At 33.0% G+C, this 22,650-nt stretch overlaps 1 protein-coding gene across 3 annotated transcripts; it reads left to right on the top strand.

Annotated features, from left to right (window-relative positions):
* LOC105951265 (histone acetyltransferase HAC1) lies at positions 1 to 13,289 on the top strand. 3 transcript variants are annotated; one of them, XM_088821971.1, is made up of 19 exons: positions 1 to 278; positions 1,712 to 2,065; positions 3,066 to 3,177; positions 3,378 to 3,681; positions 3,759 to 4,265; positions 4,412 to 4,590; positions 4,708 to 4,761; positions 4,891 to 6,183; positions 6,875 to 7,171; positions 7,256 to 7,534; positions 8,764 to 8,892; positions 9,374 to 9,574; positions 9,693 to 9,835; positions 9,931 to 10,243; positions 10,506 to 10,645; positions 11,812 to 11,890; positions 11,995 to 12,384; positions 12,544 to 12,761; positions 12,853 to 13,289. In XM_088821971.1, exons 2-19 carry the CDS (start codon positions 1,872 to 1,874, stop codon positions 12,962 to 12,964), a joined length of 4,944 nt encoding a protein of 1,647 aa, XP_088678097.1. In that variant the 5' UTR covers positions 1 to 278; positions 1,712 to 1,871; the 3' UTR covers positions 12,965 to 13,289. The 3 variants fall into 3 exon arrangements, with proteins under 3 accessions (XP_088678097.1, XP_012830119.2, XP_012830118.2); XM_012974665.2 differs by having other exon boundaries at positions 4,708 to 6,183; XM_012974664.2 differs by having other exon boundaries at positions 4,412 to 6,183.
* Positions 13,290 to 22,650: the final 9,361 nt, after the last annotated feature.

Raw genomic sequence — 22,650 nt, forward strand, 5'->3', positions numbered from 1 at the left:
ACCTTAATTAAAAATATTTTAATTGAATTTATTAAAAGCAAGAAAAAAAAAAGGAAAAGGAAAACGTTACAGAAGACCCCAGAAATAAACAAAGAACCTAAGCGAGCCGAGCCCCCTTTCTTCTCCAAATAATCACCCAGATCTTCATACGACGCCGTTCCGTTGAAGCTTTACTTCCTTACATTACTTCGATTCGTTTCTCTCTCTTCACTGTTCAGACTCTCTCTCTCCTATTCTACGCTCTTTCCTTTTTGGTCGCCGTCTTTGAATTGATGCGGGTTAGTTGATTTCTACCTTTTTTCTTTAGGATTCAATTTGTAATTGCAATAGCCCTAACTTGTAATCCATTTTTTATTTTGATCCGAATGATGCCCTAATTCGATTTCGCCCAATTAGTGGAAACCCTATCGTATTTCCAATTTTTTTCTTGATCGACTGTGTTCAAGCTGATTTCAGCCTTCCTTATTTTCCTCCCTGCTGCCCGAGTTTTGCATGTGATCAAGATCCTAGGCGATTCAATGCTTTGAGCATTTTGGTTCAGTGGAAAGTTTGGATTGTAGTAAAGAAAAGAACTTCCTTTTATACTCTCACTTTGTGCGTATGATATCAAATGCTAGTTGGTTTTCTCAAAAAAATATTTGCAGCTACCCTGCAGGCGCAGAGTCAAGTGAAAAAACAAGTTTTGATGTAACTTGACCAATAGATGAGGTTTTAAGAGTGTACATTTATGTAAATTGGATTGGAACTAATGTAAAGAAGCTATTTTCCCCTTGTCGTATATCAGCAGTTTATAGATTCTATCTGTTGGACAGTCCATGGCTTTTGGAGTGTTATTTTAGCTTTTACTTGCTCTCGATATCTCCATTTGATTTGTGAAGTTTTCCATTTCCTGATTAGAAATTTGAAATTACTAGCTATGGATCATAGCTAATTGTGTGAAAGCATTATGTGATACTAGTTGCTCATTTTTTCTTTGAAGTCAAAATTTTACTATGGTTTTGGGGAATCATATACCTTTGTATGGTAATTTTGTCAGTTTGTTTTTTTATTGAAAAATTTCCATCTTTTGAAACTTGTGAGAGACTATGCTGGAGGTAACTCTTAGCAGTTAACTAGAAACTATTTTATGTCTTGATGACCGTCTTCCTATTTATCATGGCTATAATTGGAGTTCTGTCCCGAAGATGCATTATGTTTAGTACAGGAACATGTGAACTATAAGTAGGTATTACCTAGTGAAAATGATCTCACTTCTTGGATTAATATTTCCACAAATTAAAGCCACTCCTGGATTTGGACGTCCCACGTCAACATCGTATGGTTCTTTGGTATGAGGAGGGAAAAGTATAGCTATATCTAGTTTATTTTGGATGTTTTCTGACTTTTGAGAAATATTATGGGGATATGCTTTTGCGAATTGGATTAAAATGTTTGGGAAATGGAAATGTCTTTGTGATGAGTTGTCGGGAAATAATCAGAATTTTATCGGAAATGCTTTCGGATTCATCAATCTGATCTAACATTTTTCATTGTAGTTGTCTTTTTATGAAATTCTTTTGTCTCGTTAGTTGTGTTATATTAATCCTTTTTATTTGTTGAATCTTTTGAAGAAAAGAGGAATGCATAGATGATGAGTCTTGCAATTATTACAATATTTTCAGTTATGTATCTCATTTGACCTTCTTTAAATTTTTATGGGCTTTGTAAATAGGTACCCTTTGCGGAGTTTGGATTGCGTTGTTGTTCGGTTAAGTGCGACTTGACTAGTAGATCACCCCCCTTCCAATCCAACTAGTTTCTATGATCACTTTTAATTTGTGGATGTCTGAGTTCATGTTATGACAGGACATGTTTCTTAGCCCAAACAAAAAATGAGTTTCCAACCCCACCATTCAGGGCATATATCAGGCCAGGTGCCAAACCAGGCTGGTACCATTTTGCCTGGGCTACCCCAACAAAATGGAACTCTTGTACCGAGCCGTATGCAAAATCCGAGTATCGATCGTGGTGTCGCAAATACAGACTCTGAATATGGGAAAGCACGAAGTTATATGCAAGAAAAGATGTAAACCTTCTTCTTATTTATGTGCATCATCAAATATTCTCATGTGACAATTGTTATATATAAATCATACCTATCTGTTAGGCGCATGTTTTAATTCCTATATAACAAGAACTATGAAAAGAACTATAGTAAAGCAACTTCCTGTGGAAATGAGTGCTTAAAGAAGCAATGGGTTTCTAATGTACTTGTAACAGCAGGTTTACTACTGTCCCTAGTAGTTTCTATGTGACTGTAAAAGAATTTATGTTTTTGTTTTCATCTAATTCTTTGAAAGTATGCATAACTAATTGTTGGAAAGACGGAAAGTTACATCAGTAGGATGTTTGACTTGTCCGCTTGTGCTTGACCTGCAATACACCAACTTTTCATGATTATTTGACACTATTTGAGGTATCAGGTAATTTGTATCGTAGCTTATGGACAATCATTTTATCTGCATAATGGGAAAAATTAGTCCTCTCAATTGCTGCATTTTGGTGGCCAGGTGTAATAATAGTCAATAACTCGATCATGATAAATTTGGATGGATAGAATCATTGTAGGAAAATTAATTTAAGAAGACCACCTGGTTTATAATGAGTTTCCAAAAGGTATTGACATCTGAGTCTATTTCTTGTGTTCTCACTTGTGTTCATAGATATGATATCCTATTCTTTTTTTACATCTAAAATGTTTTTAAGCATTTCGTTTACGCATCACGATGGCTAATTTCATGTCAATTAGGAATAAAGATATATTGGAATGTGCATATATCATTCTAAAATTATGTAAATTCATTTAGGTTGAGGAAATGGATATTGTTCGAATTTCCTAATATTACATCTCTCTATTGCTATTTGTTTGAATAGTTTTTAGCTTCTTTCTTCTCTACCTTTCCTTAGTAAAGATTCCATTGTTCATGGATTAATTGTCAGAGACCATTTCACAAACTTGCTACTCTATTTGTTGGGATTGCCTACATAATGAATATAGCTTACGTTTTAGCTTTGCTCTGTTGCAGCTGGAATTATTTTATGCAGCGACGTCAACAATCTCAGGACATGACGAACAGGACAATGGTCGACCTAGTGCGACGGTTTGACGAGGCTTTGTACAAGAGTGCCACGACAACGGTGTGTTATATACATCACTCTCTTCTTCACGATATTGCCTTTTCTAAACATATATGCTTCTCGTGCGTAACTTATTTACATGTTTCTAGTTGAGATTAAACTTTTCTGTGAGTTCTAAGCATTATTATTCTTTTGGATTGTGTTAATCTTGTTTGTGGATACTTTATATCTGGGAGGTTTTAATTTGATTTCTTTGTCAGGAGGAGTATCTAAACCTGGCAACTTTGGAAAGGCGATTGCTTCATCTGATGAAACGGTCCCGTATGATAAATAATCACAACCAGCAGTTTTCACATGCTAATTCTTCTTCTTCTTCTATTGGTACAATGATTCCAACTCCTGGATTGCAACAAACTGGAAATCCTAGTCTTGCTGGAGCTCAGTCCATGGATAACAATTTCTCCAATACAATTGCTTCCTCCACTGCCAAATCTGGCAACATATTGCCAGCCAGAAATGTGTATTCTGGCAATGTGCATGGAGGTTCTTTTAGTTCATCTGATGGTACTTTTAGTCTTCTGATCTATTCCATTGATTTTTACTTGCTCTTTCACTCTTTCTCACATAATCTTTGTTTTCAGGAGCTTTGGCTAGTGTATACCAACAACCATCTTCTTCTTTTTCAGTCAATTCTGGGGGAGATAACATGGTGCCATCCATGGGTGTCCAGAGAATGACAAGTCAAATGATCCCTACTCCTGGATTCAATAGTTCTAATAATCATGACGTACATAGCAATGCTAATAACAAGTCATTCGTAGATGTGGAATTATCCAATAATGCTGGTGCATTTCCAGCTGTTGAATCTTCAATTGTATCACAACCTATGCAGCAGAAGCAGCGGGTTGGTGGTCAAAACAGTCGTATCATGCACAATACTGGTGGTGGAATCAGATCTACATTGCAGCAGAAGTCCAATGGATTATCAAATGGGCCCATAAACGGAGGTTTGGCGAGGACGGGTAACAATATGTCCATTATGAATGCTTCAGGAACAACAGAGGGCTATTTTTCGGGAACAGTATACGGAAACTCCACCAGACCCTTGCATCAACACTTTGACCAACATCAGCGACCAGTTATGCAGGGTAATGTATTTTTCTTCAAGACTACCAGCATTATTATTTGTATGCATGTGTCTGTGTACTAGAACACGTCCATGTGCAATTTTACAAAAACTTGGTCTCAATGGAGCTTTTGAATTTTTATCTCACTTCAAATATTCTATTAATAGGTGATGAATATGGAGGTGCTGTTGCTGATGTTTCAGGGTCTGGAAACCTCTATGTCACTCCATCATCTGTTGGGTCCACGATGAACAATCAGAGCTTGAATGCCGTAGCTATGCGATCTATGCCAAAAACAAATACTCATTTGATTAGTAATCAGGCCAATGTACATCCTACTCAACAGGTGACAACTATGAAACCTCAATCAATTGATCAATCTGAAAAAATGAATTCTCAACCACAGTATTCAGTTAGAGAAAATCTTGTACAATCTCATCAACAGCTTTCTCATCCGTTTCAGATCCAGCAACATGTCCAGCATCAGGTCCAACAAAGGCAGCAAACTCAAAACCAGGTTTCGTTAAAGAATGACACTTTTGGTCAATCGCAGGTGTCTGGGGTGAAGTCTGGGCATGGGGGAGTACATCACAATGAAGGACTGCATTCTCAAGTCTCTGACACCTTCCAGTTTTCCAATATGCAGAGTCAATTCCAGCAGAACTCCATGGAAGATCTTTCTCAAGCTACTCAGTTGCTGCCATCTGGCCCACGGGATGTCAGTTCATCACTAATTCAAACTTCAGATCAGATGCAACAGTTGTTGCATCCGCAACAATTTGTTGCTAATACTCAAAGTGAGTTTGGCAATCTCGGTGGTGGCAATCAAACTGACACGGAGTTGCATTCCAACCCTCAAGGTGTATCTCACACGAGACTCCTGCATGATCATACTCTGCAAAATGAATTTCATCACAGATTAACAGGGCAAGATGTAGCTCAACTAAATAATTTATCATCCGAAGAATCAATGATTGGTCAACCACATGCTCCTAGATCAGCAGAACTTCCCAACACAAGCAATGGTGTGTGTCGATCTAATAACCTTGACCGTGAACGGCAGTTCAGGAACCAACTCAGGTGGCTGTTATTTTTATATCATGCTCGTCGATGTGGTGCTCCCAAAGGACAATGCCAAGACCCTAACTGCGTAAAGGCTCAAAGTCTAATGAAACATATAAAGCTTGGCTGCGGTGTTCGTGAATGTTCGTATCCTCGTTGTTCTGATACTAGAAAATTAATGAAACATAATAGGGACTGTCGTGATGTAAGCTGTCCTGTTTGTGTCCCTTTTAAGGGTTATGTGAAACGTGCACAGTCAGAGGCATCTGCTGTATTTGATACCAGTTCAGGATTGCCTAGTTCTGTCAATGGATCTTGTAAAACACATGAGACTGCTGAAATTACTGGAAGGTCAACCCCTAAAACAAGCACAGCGATAGCTGAAACTTCTCAAGATTTGCAACCTTCTATTAAACGCATGAAAATTGAACAAGGCTCCCAATCTGTTGTCTCTGGAAGTGAAGCTTCTGTTCCACTGGCTTCTGCTGTTAATGAGTCTCCTTTAAAGGATGCTCAACATTCTGACCAGCATCTTGACTCTCATATTTCAATGAAATATGAAACCGCTAAAGTTAAAATGGAAGCTCTTGGAAATGTTGGACAATTAACTTCTAGGATAATTGAAATGAAAAAGGACAACTTTGAAGGTGCATGCAGTGATCCTACTCCATCAAACAACCCTGCTGGATTTGGTATGCAGGAGGTCATTAAGAGCGAGAGAGAAATGAAGCAGCCTAAGACGGAAAATCAGTCATTACCTTCTGAGAATACATCCAAGTCTGGGAAGCCAAATATAAAGGGAGTCTCAATGACAGAGTTGTTCACCCCTGAGCAAGTCCGACAGCATATTACAGGTCTTAGACAGTGGGTAGGCCAGGTCAGTCGTCTACTCATTTGTGCTGTCTATTTTACCCGGCCCAGTTGTTACATGCTTATTCGGATTTAAAGTTTCTCAGATTTGCTTTATATATGCATTTCTTGGCCATTGGCCCTGCATTTTAACTATTAATTACATACTGTAAATGCTGACGCATTTTCTTCATAACTAGAATACGTTTCATTAAACGTGATCAAATTTCATATTATACTATTTTCAGATGATTGAGTTAAAAAATGCAGAAGAGGGTTCCTTTCTTTTAGTTTCCTGATATGAGGCATATTATGGTATCATTATCTGTTGTACTGATTTCGAGTCTCAGCTTATGGTTATTTTATTCTTGTGTCTCCTTTTCTTTTTAAAGCGAGGGAAACGGTTGGAATCACTTTTTGTATCAAAACTGTCTAGTTCCCCCTTGCAGTTTTGTGCTGCTCTCCTATCATCTCTATACAAAGATTTAGAATGTTGTCACCAACTGGTCTTTTTTCCTTTTGGTTTCTTCTGTGTTGATCAATTTTAATTCTTACTCTTTGGTTTTGTAGAGGAGACTTGTTGAATAGGTGGCCCTTGCTTGTTTTTTTTTTCTTCTGATTTCTCTCTTTCACTTGCATGATGATTGATGACCATGAAGTCTGTTCTTATTTATGAGTCACCATTCTGTTGAAACTTAGATTTCATGTTTTGTACACAGAGCAAAGCCAAAGCAGAAAAAAATCAAGCAATGGAGCGTTCAATGAGTGAGAATTCGTGCCAATTGTGTGCAGTTGAGAAGCTTGCCTTCGAGCCACCCCCTACATATTGTACACCTTGTGGTGCTCGTATTAAAAGGAATGCTATGTATTATACCATTGGAGCTGGTGAAACTCGTCACTACTTCTGCATACCTTGCTATAATGAGGCTCGTGGAGACACAATCGTAGTTGATGGAACAACTATTGCAAAGGCAAGGATGGAGAAAAAGAAAAATGACGAGGAAACTGAAGAATGGGTATGTCACATGAACTTAACAATGTTGCTTAACCCATGATATAAATTTCCTATTGAGATACTGATTTTTTTCTTTCTTATGCAGTGGGTTCAATGTGACAAGTGTGAAGCTTGGCAGCATCAAATATGTGCACTATTTAATGGTAAAAGAAATGACGGGGGACAAGCTGAGTACACTTGTCCAAATTGTTACGTGGAAGAAGTTGAAAGTGGAGAACGCATGCCATTACCTCAGAGTGCTGTTCTAGGAGCGAAGGATTTGCCTAGAACAATCTTAAGTGATCATATCGAGCAGCGATTATTTGCAAAGCTTAAGCAAGAAAGGCAGGACAGAGCAAGGTTTCAAGGCAAAGGTTATGATGAGGTGACCCGATTTACTTATGTATAGTATGCTATATATTTTCATTTTGCAATAATCTGGAAAGATAGTTCAGATGAGATTCTTGCTTTGAATGTGTTTCTTATATGTTGAGATTTATTGCAAATGGGTCAGGGGAGTGCTTATGAAAGCATATATATCTAAAATTTTATGGGAAACTTGCAAGATGGCCTACTTTGCAACCTCTAGGCTATATGTTTGGCCGGGTTTTGAAATTCTTTCAATCTTTTCCCAAAATACCTTTTTCCCAATACCTTTTGGCATGATTTGACTGCTACAATATAGATTGCCTTCTCCCAAAATACAAGCAAACATTACTTTCTTTCTGAAATTCTTTTCCAAAAACATCTTTTCTCATAACGAAATAAATATAAGGGCCCAAAACTGGGCCAAACATGATCCTAGTATTGATCAACAATATTACTTCTTACATGTAGTTAAACATGTCCAGTTTCTCAATTTTTTCTCAATATCAGCTGCAAAAACTATTGAATTTCATGACTTGTTCGATTTCCACCTCTTAAATATGATCATTGGGGATTATGAGCTTGTAGTTTGTAAAATAATGTACATTATTACTTGGCTTTTTCCGTACAATTTTTTAGAAGCTGGAACTTTTGACAACAATTTCCATATATCAGCAGAGAATTATTTTGAAATTGAATGCAAATGAGAAACTCTGTTTTTCGAGTCCTTATTCTGAATTTTAATGCAAGTGTGAAACTCTGTTTTGGAGCCACTGCGGTTGCCAGTTTGGGCAAATATTTCCATAAATGTTCATTGTGGAAATGAAAATATGATTGATAAGTAATTGGGTTTGATATGTGGACGAGCCACGCCCGACCTCTTCGGTTTAATTTAGACAATTCGTGAGAAAATATTATGGTTACTCATTTCTGAATGTTAAATAGAGCTGTTTTTTTCTTTTTCTTTATTGGGAATGAGGTAAATTCTTTCAAAAAGGGATTTGACAATTGAGTAGCGTTTTTCTAAAGATGTGATCAGAAAACATTTCGTGAAAATTGTCAGAGCAAACAGATATTCATTTTAAGGAAGGAAAACATTTTGACACTATGAATCCAAAATAATGCGATTAAGTTTCCAGGTTATTTACTTACAATTGGATGTAGAGCGTTGGCATTTTTCCATCACCATAATTGTATTATCCTCTTTGATATTATTCTAATTATATGATTGTTTTGCAATTTTGCCAGGTCCCAGGAGCAGAAGCACTTGTTGTAAGAGTCGTGTCATCAGTGGACAAAAAGTTGGATGTGAAACCACGGTTTCTTGAAATTTTCCAGGAGGAAAACTATCCTATAGAATACGCCTATAAGTCAAAGGTGTGTCTTGTGTGCGTGATTATGTTTTACTGACTACCAAATATAGAAATTTTATATCTGGTTCAGCTCATTTAGTTTATTAATACTGTTTCAAACTTTTCACTGGAGTTGTATTGTGATTAAGTTAATATTTTATTGTTTTTTTATTTGAAAGCTGTATAAAAGGAAAGCTGTCAATTTTAGTTTCTTTCAGAGTTTCTACAATTAAGACAAACTAAGTTGAACTTTTTCAGGATTCCAAATTTTACCTTTCATTATATTTTTTGTATTATTGTTTCTGTTATTATCTAGTTTCCATGAGGGTATGGCATTGTTCATGAAGAGCTGAGTAACCAAAAATGTCAAAGGGATATCAGAATTGTTTCTTGAAATATTTATTTACATTAGTTTGACAGCATGTGGTTAACAGGAAATTTCAGTTGTTAGTGTGCATTTATTTTGTCATCTATGAAGTCTTTAAAGTTTGATTTCTGTCTTCCAGGTTGTACTTTTATTTCAAAAGATCGAAGGTGTTGAAGTATGTCTATTTGGCATGTATGTTCAAGAATTTGGATCTGAATGTCAACAACCAAATCATCGCCGAGTCTACCTTTCTTACTTGGACTCGGTTAAGTATTTCAGGCCAGAAGTCAGAACAGTGACAGGAGAGGCTCTTCGGACGTTTGTGTACCATGAAATTTTGGTAAGTCTCTGAACCCATTGCTCCCTTGCATACTCTTTTGTGCCTGACTATGTTTTGGCTAGCAAACTATTGTTGCCACTTGTGCTACGAGTACCTTATTGATTCTTATGTTTTTCAGATTGGATACTTGGAGTATTGTAAAAAACGTGGTTTCACAAGCTGCTACATTTGGGCTTGCCCTCCATTAAAGGGAGAAGACTACATTTTGTACTGCCACCCAGAAATTCAGAAGACACCAAAATCTGATAAACTTCGGGAATGGTAAGTTTGATGGCTGTCTTTTTACGGGACTGTTGACTACGAGTGGTGAGCTAATATATCTCACTGTCTTACTTGAATTTGGTCTTTGGTTTCAGGTATTTGGCCATGTTAAGGAAAGCTGCAAAAGAAAATATTGTAGTAGATCTTACTAATCTGTATGACCATTTCTTTATTTCTAATGGTGAATGTAAAGCAAAGGTAACTGCAGCTCGGTTGCCATACTTTGATGGAGATTATTGGCCTGGTGCTGCAGAAGACATGATCCATCAACTGCAACAGGAAGAGGATGGTAGGAAACAGAATAAGAAGGGACCTATGAAAAAAACCATTACCAAAAGAGCTCTAAAGGCATCTGGCCAAACTGATCTTTCTGGCAATGCATCAAAGGATCTCATGTTAATGCATAAAGTAATTTGCTTTATTTTTATACTCTTTTTTATAAAGTGCTATAACTGGGATCACTCTATTTTCCGCATTTATCTGCTGTGGTAATGTTTTTTTTGTTATTCTACAATACAACTTATAACATAACCTATTTCTTTTGTCTAGTTATTATGTTTTGTCCTACATCTTTTCATTCGTCATGGTGTTCTTTTTGTAATACTTATTTAAAGTAAAAATGTTGCTGCTGCTTCCATTCTTGATACTGAAATGTATTTTGTTTTGATAGCTCGGTGAGACAATATCTCCAATGAAGGAAGACTTTATCATGGTTCATTTACAGCCCGCATGCACACACTGCTGCATTCTGATGGTGTCTGGGAATCGTTGGGTTTGTAGACAGTGCAAAAACTTTCAGCTGTGTGGCAAGTAAGATTCTGCTGACTTTTGTAAAATTTACAGTTATGGCACATCTTTATTACTGAGATGGTGTTTAGTTGTGGGTTTTTTACGTGAAAAAACGTGTTTTTTGGTTGGGGATTGTTTTGTGAGAATAACTATTTTCTAATTTATATTTTAACCTACAAAGTAACGAAAGACCATCGCTCTAGTTTTTAGTAATAAAGTATTTAACTGCATATAAATATGATCTTTACGCATGTATCTGTTCATAGGTTTATCCATATATGTATGTATTCCTATGCCGGGGTTTATACATGTTAATAGGTCAGGACGTATATTAATCTTTTTATCACTACAAATGCATTAGTGTAATTCAATATTAGTAAGAAGTCCCTCTCTTCCTCAACCTCAGATGATAAAACACAACTGAATGACATTGAAAGTGAGCATTCCCATCACCTAATCACTAAGACGCACTCTTTATTTATCATTTGATCTTTTAGAGTCGAGCCTATTTTGGTGGAAGTATTCTTTATTTTTCCCTTTTTTCTAACTCTTTTCCATTAAGAGGAAAAAACCCTAAAGCTTTGATTTAAAACATTGATAGGACAAGAGATCTGCTATTTTCAAAGCGGTCTTGCTTATATATTTATATACCCGATGCCTTGCCATGTTCTATACAGTGTTAATATTGTTCAAATGAATAAATGAACCCCTTTACTATAATTAACGTTACCAAACAAAGATTTATATCACAGAGAGGCGTATTATTTAATATTTAATAACTCTGGCACGGCTTCTCACGTGCAATTGGTTTTTCTTAGTAAAGTATTGAAAGGGAAACTCTTTTCATAAATGGCCAAGTGCGAGATTTGGGCAAAGTTCTCTTCATTGGCCTGCTTGCACTTGTAACAATGGATCCTGATTAGTAGTGCATGCGGCAATTTTGTGACTGCAGTTTTTTTTTTTTTCTGTTGTCTTGTTATGCCTGAGCTTTCTAGCTACAGTTGACTTTTGTATTTAGAACAATGTATTGCTTGCAAATACATTTAAGGATATCTTCGAAGTTATAGCACATTCTCTGAATTCATGTATTAATATCATCTGTTCCGGAGTGAATAGATTCATCAGTCAGTATGGAACATGCTTTAGTTTCTGCAGGTAAGCTAATCAAACCTATGTTTTCATGGCAGGTGTTATGATGCTGAAAGGAGACTTGAGGACAGAGAGAGACATCCTATAAACCAGAAGGACAAACATGCACTTTATCCCGTAAGTCCAGATACGGCTGAATTATGTTTTTTTTTTTTGGCACTTTTGATCTTTCCTTATATATTTTACATTTTGAGTAAGCAACTTATATGATGCTGCTGCAGGTGGAAATCACATCTGTTCCCGATGATACGAAAGATAAAGATGAAATTCTGGAGAGTGAATTCTTTGACACAAGACAGGCGTTTCTTAGTCTTTGTCAAGGAAACCATTATCAGTATGACACACTTCGACGTGCTAAGCATTCATCAATGATGGTTCTTTATCATCTTCACAATCCTACTGCCCCGGCTTTTGTGACAACATGCAATGTATGCCACCTTGATATAGAAACGGGACAAGGTTGGCGTTGTGAGACTTGCCCTGACTATGATGTATGCAACGGGTGTTATCAAAAGGATGGAGGAATTGGCCATCCTCATAAATTAACAAATCATCCAACGAATGATCGAGATGCACAGAACAAAGAAGCCAGGCAATTACGAGTAACACAGGTAACTAAATACTAACTTAGTATGTTTTCAGGAATTTCTCACTGTCTACATTCATCCGTTCTTTATAAATAAAATAATAATAAAAAAAAGAACGAAGAAGAATCTTATATGTTTGCACTCAAGAATGCGGATTTCGTAATTGCTGTTTTACATTTGCAGCTGAGAAAAATGTTGGATCTTCTGGTGCACGCCTCGCAGTGTCGTTCTTCACTCTGCCAATATCCAAATTGTCGTAAGGTGAAGGGACTTTTCAGACATGGCATGCTTTGCAAAGTACGTGCCTCCGCGGGCTGTCCTCTCTGCAAGAAGATGTGGTATCTCTTGCAGATTCATGCTCGAGCGTGCAAAGATCCCAATTGCAATGTACCTCGGTGCAGGTTTGTTCTTAAATACCACTTTTACCCTCGAGTCTCTTCTCGTAGAGGTTTTATTAATTTTTTTTTTTTCTAAAACTCACTTTTGGTGCAGAGATTTGAAGGAACATCTAAGAAGGCTGCAGCAGCAGTCGGATTCTCGAAGAAGGGCTGCTGTGATGGAAATGATGAGGCAACGTGCTGCCGAAGTTGCTGGCAGTTCTTGAATTTCAAGTTATGTGCACATATCATATCGATTTGCTTGGCACACCATTTTATTTGTTCATACGTAAAGCTTGCTAGAGAAGTCTATAATCGACCATCGTGAAATTTTGATAGAATGAGTTCAATATTGTGATAGAAGTAGATAAGTTAATTCTTTGGTTGCATTTTTTGCCATCCATCAATGTTCGACGGATGGCCAATGTATAATAATTGCTCGATGCAGGTTCACCACAGATAATTCTGATTTTTTTATACAGGGAAATGTAACTTGAGTAAGTACAGTTCTTCCAAGAGTTAATTTCATCTCTGCTTTGTGAATTTACACCCCATTGGAATCGCCTTATCTGCTCTCTTCAAATTTTCGTCGGGACTTGTACTGTTGATTAAACGAACATTTGAAATATGCACGCTCGTTCTAAATCGTCTAGTCTCTTCTTTGTCCTTGAAGTCATGTACGATTATAGAATGGCAAGAGAAAGATAGATGAATGAAAGCTGAAAGGCCGACGTATGGATATACAATGCAAAACAACGTTGTCTAGTAGGTCTCGGCTCGGTTCGGTTATCCATACAATGCAAAATAACGTTGTCTAGTAGGTCGCGGCTCGGTTCGGTTTGGTTTTTCAGCTCGTTGTATGTGGACGTGTAAAAAAATTAAAAAAATTGAATTGATTTTATTTATACATTAGGAGATTAATTAAATTTAATTCATAAATATTAAATAAATAGATTCAAATTTCATCTCTTTTTCAGCACCCAAATCATATCTTGGTTAATTATACTTGAATTTGCTATTAAAATCACATCTTGTGATTGATTAAATTAATATCAATTCACCATTTTTTTTGTTATTATATTTTAATACTTCAAATGATAGGAATATCTAAATTGTTTGTTTTACATACATGTTTATAATATATCAATGGAATGGTGATATAAATGTTATATATAAATGTAGTTATATATATAAATAAAGTAAAAGTTCATAAAAAAGTCCAGCATGTAGAAACAAGTATAATAAGAAAAGACAACTGACATTTGATTTATATCATCAAAACTAATTTTGATCATTACTTAATTATATTATACTTATCAGACAACTAACCATAACTAATTATTAATGTTATAAATTAGTTATAAGGGCTATGGACATAATAGAAAACACCATGCCATTTTAGATTATTGAGCTTTTGATTGACCATGGTCAAAATTGATTAGTTTAATATTGAATACATTAGTTAAAGAAATATTGATATACTATGATTAACTTGTTGAGAAACTCATATTGACTAGGCATTGACCGTTATGGTCAAAATGCAGTTACATGTGGTTGCCAATTGCCCAAATGCCTTGTCAGATATTCCACTTATTTTAGATCTTTCAACCAAAAATGAAGAAATACTGTACTCTCTCTCTCTCTCTCTCTCTCTCTCTCTCTCTCTCTCTCTCTCTCTCTCTCTCTCTCTCTCTCTCTCTCTCTCTCTCTCTCTCTCTCACACACACACACACACACACAGTGTCCTTGTGTTGTCCCCACACACCATCACACTCACAAAGTACCACCCCCACAAATCTCACCATCACCAGATACAATCAAACAAGTTTTTTTTTATGTCCAAAATTATCTTTTGTCATACTCAATCAAATAATTTTACAACCTTATTAAATAATAAATATATTTTATTCCAGTATTTTCATATCAGTATATATAATCAAATTGGTTTAACTAAGGTGATTTATGTGCTCTGAAGGTTAGGGGTTGGATTTTTACCATTAATCACACATACTAATGTGGATGTATGTATATGAATGGTGAAAATCTACTCATTGGATTTTACCTAATATACCATAGTATTTCCCACTAACTGTAAATCAACAATTCAATCAGCCAAACGGTTCTTATCAAAACAATAACCATATTTTTAACTGAAATGATAAATACATGATAACTTTTAGTAAATGTGTGACAATTATTTATTTCAGTTTTACTGTAATATCTCCTTCAATTCATCATTTCTTTAATTTTATTGTTCTAAATAAAATTCCTATACTTCATTCTTAATATACTTAGATTTAATTACAGTTATTGTTGTTGAAATGTTTTAAATTTAAATTAGAACTTTTATAATCAAATTGGGAAAATCATATAAACTCAAAATTTGTCCATAAATTTGTCTTAGAATTAAAAGAATAGAGGTTTCTACTTAGAACAAATAATTTTTGAGTAGTTTTTATAGATTAAAAACACAAAAAATGGGGGAAATTTCGACCTAGAAAAACTTCACAAGCGTATGCGATAGATACTAGTCGGATAAACCGTGTGAGAATGGAGGGGTAAGTTCATGCCCCCTTTTGTTTCAAGTAATCCTAAAGATGTCTGATCAATATAATTTTCTTTTATGTATAAATCGTGTGAGTGGGCAAAATTACTCCTCCATTCTCACTTGTGTATCACACATGTACAACTCTGAGAACTTTTTGGCCAATAATGGACTTTTTTTCTTGTTTGAGGTGCAAAGTGCAAATACAACCTAAGTTTGTGGGGCAAAGTGTACTTAACCTTTTATTATCGGAGTTTTATAAAATTGTTGATTTAACTATATTAAATTTACGAATACCGTCTATTCACAACATTACTCTCTCTTTCTAAATCACCAAACATACTCACCAATCCTCTCATAATCATTCCAAATTTCAAATTCTAAAAGATAGGTCACACGTCCAAGCTGGGCATCCAACACACATTTCCACGTCCAAAATGGGCGCACAAAGACAGTGTGCACACCAAGCTGCGTAGATCGTATTGTGTGCGCGCTTAACTGTTGATGAAAATACATACACACAAGTGCACGTATTGAATAAGTAATATAGTGGATTATAAGTCCAAGTATCGACCTCACGAGGAATACAAAACTATCTAATCTCAAGCGCTAGATTTTCCAACGATGATGCTAGAGATAGATCACCTTAAGTAAATGAAGTAGGATGAGCTGGAAGAGCAAAGTGGATTACTGGCTCATGAGCTTGATGACCTTAAGATACCTACGATAAGAGAACACGTAAACTAAGTCGGGAGTTGATCCGGTGAAAACCCCTTCAACGCTCAAATCAGGTGTGTGGATAGCAGAAGTCGTAGATAGAATACGAGCAATTGTATAGTTCAAATATTAAACATACCTTAACAAATGAATTGTAATCTTTATTTATACCGAGTTGGCTGGCTGAAGTTACTTGATTGTAATTGCCGGGCCCAAACCTTATTTGAAGGTGATTGGGACTCGGTTGTAGTGGTCTTCAATATTGGGCTCGTGGCCAGTAGGTAAAGAATTTGTAGGCCCCATAGGGTAGGTCCAATTAAGCATATCAACCACCTATGTTCAAGGCCACCCTACTCAGTCAAAAAATGATTTGAGTTGTCCTAAACTAAACTAAATTATCTAAAATTAAATAGCAAGCATGAAGATTTATCAAAGTAAGAAAGCCTTGAATTTATCTCCCCCCTATGTAATTGTCGATCTCTCAATTCCCTCAATTTTGCAAGTAATTAACTCGGATTACTAACGTGAGATGGTAAATCAATCATAATCCATTTTAGCGTGTATTACAATTCTAATATTCAAGACAAAATTACTGTATTCATACGCAATTCAATCAAGAACAAAACATTAATCAGAAATCTCAATAATGGTTTAGCTAACACAACAAATAATCTTCTACCACAACTCTAATTATTAAACCGATCATCCGATTCAAATTCAATATAACAGTAAAGCACATAAAATGGCTAATTACATGCACTTAAGAAAACAAGTAGAAGAAATAACTCAAATTAATATTTGCCTAAAATCATAGATGTTAGAATCCCTTGGATTCTAATTATACGAGAATTAAATAAAACTTGTGCCACAAGTTTGCATATACCGTGAGCTAAAGAAGGGAAGAGTCCTTGTAGCTTTTAATTCTTTTAATTTGTCATTAATTGATTTATAATAGGAATTATTCTTCTAAAGAGTTATTCTTATTTTAATGACTTGTCTTCTGCGTATATTAGCTACCTTAGACCTATTGGACTTTGGTTTTCCTTGTTGTACAGTGAATCAAAAAACGTAGGCGAACATATATACGAGAGCAGCACGGGATCGTGATTGTTAGAATTCGTTGGAGTCTGACTTCGCAAGGAAACGTGTAAAAGACCTGTACCACAAGTCTAGATATGACGTAATATAAGAAGGGGAGTTTTCTTGTGTTTTAATTATTTATTTGATCATTAATTGGTTAACACTTGATACGGGAATTATTCATAGATTAGGATGCAATATCTTAAGATAGTGCATGAGTTTTGAAAGTCCATATTTTATGTACGTGGTAACTTGGTTTCTTTGGAGTCTAGAAGAAACCCACCTGATTTGTTTACCAAATTATATGATTTGGTTACCAAATTGTGGGTCCAACTTTAAGGAATAAATTTCCTTACGTCTCTTTTAGTCATTAATTGTGCTTTATGATATATGGAATTTAAGTATGATTAGGGAACTTAATTTATTTCATATATTTATCTGATACGTCTTTATGGTTATCATTGCTAGGGAAAACAGACGTATAAAGCACAAGAGCAGAACGTGATTCTAGCGTGCCTTTTTGTAGAGAAAAATATTTCTCTTTTCTTTGTTGCTCTTCCGGAACGTCTTTGATCGAGAGAAGTTTTTCACAGAAAATATTTTTCCTCTCGTTTTTTATTGTTCCATCGTGTTACGTGATCTTCATAGAAAATATATCGGCTTCAAGGCTTTGTGGTGAAGACACCAAGATTCAAGGAGTATCACAAGTTTGCTTCTTTTATACAAAAAGAAGATCGGTTCTTCGGGAGAGGGGCTTAACCAGATCTCGGGAGGAGATCGATCCGCCGACTGAGGGATTCAGCATTGAAGGGAGTTCAACCGTGCGGAGCAAGGGACGTGCTGCAAATTGAAGATTTATAATTCAGCGTAGTATACAAGAACGGCGTCAACAAAGAGGGAGTCTTTGTATTTTGATTAAGTCCTAATATTGTATTCGTAAAACTAAAAATTAGTAAATTTCATTTGCAGGTTCCCGTGGATGTAGGGTACAATTGTATCCGAACCACATTAAAATTTGTGTCTCGTTGATTTCTGTTTTTACGAACTGCTTCACGAACTGTTGCAACACTTCACGCAACAGTAACGAAAAACTGAATCTGACACAAATAATTTATATCTGCACGAAATAAATTCTAACAATAGAGATTGGGGCTCACAAATCCCACATAAAATTCGAATAAAATCCTAAAAATAGAAAACTTAACTACTCATAGTCATTGTAAGAACACAAATAAAATTCATAAGAAAGAGATTGGAATTATTTTTTGGACGCCCCTTTTGGTTGTGAGTCGTCTTTTCGAAATTTATCGAATTAGAACAAACATTTTTTTTACCTCATTGTGATTAGTATCCCGATCCTCATCCGATACAGTCACTTTATTTGAAAAGCGCTTCAACAAGACGCGCTTGGGGACAATTTCAAAAATAAAAAGCTTGAGAGGTAGATTGATGAGAAGAGAGTAAATAGTGAATCTATATATAATATAAAAAGAGGATCTATGCCCTCAATGATTGACATGTGGCAAATGATGATGTCATTTGTCAAAATTGCTTAGTTGGAGTTCAATTGATTAGGTGGATTCTTCAATTGATTAGGTGGCATTTTTATTTATGGATGTTGTTAAGTTTTTTTCCTATTTTACATTTACACAATCATTTAATAATTACCACATGTATATATATTATTTCCAAAGTTAATATTTTATAAATTCGAAATAAAAAAATCTTATTTATATTTTTAGTGTTTCAAAATATATTTATTCAAATAAATTCATGAAACTCAATTGTTTTACGAATATTCAAATAATTTTCATTAAAAAAATATTTTTTTAAATACTAAAATATTAAAATAAAGGAATATGTTGTTGTTTTTTTTATTTTTTTTAATTTTCAATATTTTAGAATATTCGAATATCTATTCCATTAAAAATAATAATGAAAAAATGTTTTAGTTTTTAATAGAAGTATTTAATAAATAATCCACTATTTTTTTTAAATAATTTTTATTATACACGGTGGATTAATTCTTAATGTAGTTGGTTGTATTTTGGAAAAAAATATTTAATATATAATAATGCGGTCCGAACTATAGAACTACGGATTATGCAAAAAAAAATTCATTAATTATTATTTCAATAAAATATCAAATCACCAATATAAAGGAATCTTTAATATTCCAAGATTCCATTATTTCATCTTTGATTGACTTAATTTATACTTTAATTCAAAATTGAATGGTAAAAAATAAAAATCGTATCTTCATATTTAATGTTTTTATATTGCAAGATTTTTTTTCCACAAGTTATATTTTTTTTTGGGTTGTTTCCTTTATTTGTTTGAATTGATTTCATTAACTAATATATAAATATTTTGAATTTTTAATTTTTCCATAGAATTAAGTTCATTTTCAATACTATATAAACCCCTCAATGTTCATTTCATTTTTTTCTACCACCATTCGATTACAAAGTGCACAATATTCGAATTATACAGTATTACATTTTTTGTTTATCATTTCTTATAAATTATTATACGTATATATGCATAGTTTTATATTCATAATTAATTTTATATATACATAAATATGTTGAAGTCAATACTGATACTAAAAATATGTCGTCAGAATTATTTTAAATATGTGCATTTCTCTTCTTTTATTTTGTGTTGGTATTATATATTTATGTATTCATAATTGTTTTATATATTTCAACTCCATTTTATATTTGTATTTAGTTAAATAATAACATGTCATATGCTTTATGTATTTCTTGCAGATTATTTTCACGAATCCAACTTCGACCATACATAATTCATCAACACGGTTTGCTTACATTTTTTCTTTAAAATTATTTATTTTATTACTCAATATTTTCTTATGATATGAATATTTTATAATGTAGTTTTCTGTAGTTTGTTTTGATTTTTTTTTTTATTTACATATTTGCATTATTAACACAATTGGATATATTATTTTATTTTTTTGGTTATGCAGAAGTGAGAAAAATGGGATCCAAGGGAAGTTTTACTGCAAAATTATTATAGTGAAATTGTGGTAGTTTTACTACTAGGCTTATCTTCCCTTCTTTGTAATAGGTTACAAAATATGTGAAACTATTTGTCGCACTAATTATTGATAGTAAATAGTTTTAAGATGATATATTATTGCAAGCAATTAATAAAAGTCTTTCGCATATACATTATGTTGTTTGTCTACTAATTCAATTTAAAAGAATCTATTACATTAAATACCATATTATAAAATTTATGTGTATCCTTATTCACTTGATACTGTTTCAATGAGAATTACGATTTTCTTACATTCTCTCGACATTCAATCATCGTCTACTTTCTTTTTCTTTTATTTTTGTCATGTTTGGTGTATTATTAATTCATAATCTTTGTTTCGTGTAAAATCTTTGTTTGATCTATCTTATTTTTTAGTTATTTGTTTCGTTTTGCAAATATAGATAACGTTTTGACACACAAATGGGTATTGTGCACATATTTTAATCTATGTGAATAAATTATATATGAATAATTTATAAATTTTATATTTTTTTATTATTACATTATTATGTTTTATAAGTATAAAATTATTCTTTATATTAATTTGAAAGATATAATTTGCATAATGACCGGATTTGTTTTACCAACTAAAATAAATGATTGATTCAGATTTTTAGTTTTTAATTGGTTATATTAACGATAATATTATAATTAATGATTCAATTAACTAAATCTCATTAATAGTTATTGAAAATTATAATAATGGAAAAATGAAAGTGAATGATTAATGTTTGATTTGGATAGTATAATTTTACAGAATTACACAATGTTTTTAATCCACAAATTCCGTCTTTTGTTATATTGTAAATAGTAATACAAACATGTGTTTTTTTAAGGGGAATCTATATAATATATGAAGACAAAAGCCACAATTAAGGATTGTCATTTCTAATTTTTGCCCCACAATTTTCATTTAATTTTCACTTGGCATCATAATTTCTTTTAATTACTACGTAGTACGTATATACCTTTTTGTCCAAGTTTTCATTTTATATATGCAGTTTCTTTAAATATATGCATATCCACGTATACGCTATACCTAAATCAATAAATAAATTATTTTCTATTTCATTTTAACATTTTAATTTATGACTCAAAAAAGAAAGTTTTCAAAAAATTTTATCTATACACACAATTGATTCCTATAACTAATAACCAAAAAATCGCTTTCTATAGCCAATAATTTATAACCGGTTTTTAAAATTAAGAATTTAAATTATTATGTTAATAACCAACATTTCCAATATAATATACCAATCACGATTTTCGATTAATTTTTTACTACAGTCAATCATCAATCAGTCCATAAATTTGAGCTATTAATTCCCTAATCTATATATAATATAAAAAGAGGATCTATGCCCTCAATGATTGAAATGTGTCAAATGATGATGTCATTTATCAAAATTGCTTAGTTGGAGTTCAATTGATGAGGTGGATTCTTCAATTGATGAATTGTCAATTTTATTTTGGTATATATTTAAGTTATTTCCTATTTAATATTTATACACTCATTTAAACAATTACCACGTGTATATATATTATTTCCAATGTTAATATTTTATAAATTAAAAAAAAAAATATTATTTACGTTTCCAGTATTTCAAAATATATTTATTGAAAAAATTCATGATACTCAATTTCTTCACAAATATTCAAATAATTTTCAGAAAAAAACATTTTTTTTAATATTCAAATATTAAAATAAAGGAATACATTTTTTTTTTGAATTTTCAATATTTTGGAATATTCGAATATCCATTCACTAAAAAAAAATTATTAACGAAAATGTTTTATTTTTATATTGTATTATTGTTTAATAAATATACAATATTTTTTGTTAATAATAATTTGAAATTGTGTATTTCTATTATATGTTCAAACAATTATACTGAATTAATTTATAAAATTTGTTTTTTTATTAATACATTATCATATTAAGACGATGATCTATATATATCTATATATTATATAAAAAGAGGATCTATAGCCTCAATGATTTTTTTTAGTGCATTTGAATAAATTTATGATTCTTATATATTTTCTTATAATATTTTATTTAATTTTGCACTGTTAATTTCTATATTAATTTTTTTCAAATATTTAAATATTAATGAAAAAATATCGTTAAGCATATTATAAACGGCCGTGTGCAAAATATTGTAATTAAAATTATAAATCAAATATAACTAAAATTGATATAATATTAATTAATATATATATATTATGAAATATATAATTATTGTTAGTAAGTAAATTATAATATTGTAAAGCCATATATTTTGAAAATTTTGGAAAATTCAAATATAATTTAAAATTTTCAATCCGGATTGAAGTCAAGGAACCGGATGTGCGTTGAATTTATAAATCATTTCCCTATATATATGTGTGTATTATCTGAATCATGTATTTATATGGACATATATCAATCACCTATCTAATTGAACGTGCATTGATTTTGTTAATCATTTTCATATAAATTTATATCATATCAATAATATATTT

Source organism: Erythranthe guttata, chromosome 8 (assembly GCF_056151865.1).
Source record: "Erythranthe guttata isolate IM_541 chromosome 8, IM_541, whole genome shotgun sequence".
Classification (NCBI taxonomy): domain Eukaryota; kingdom Viridiplantae; phylum Streptophyta; class Magnoliopsida; order Lamiales; family Phrymaceae; genus Erythranthe; species Erythranthe guttata.

Excerpts from the sequence above, each read along its gene's own strand:
- LOC105951265 (XM_012974664.2), top strand. The coding sequence starts at position 1,872 with ATGAGTTTCCAACCCCACCATTCAGGGCATATATCAGGCCAGGTGCCA. Across the intron at positions 3,682-3,758 it reads TTCTTTTAGTTCATCTGATG|GAGCTTTGGCTAGTGTATAC; the intron begins GTACTTTTAGTC and ends CTTTGTTTTCAG. Across the intron at positions 6,184-6,874 it reads TTAGACAGTGGGTAGGCCAG|AGCAAAGCCAAAGCAGAAAA; the intron begins GTCAGTCGTCTA and ends TTTTGTACACAG.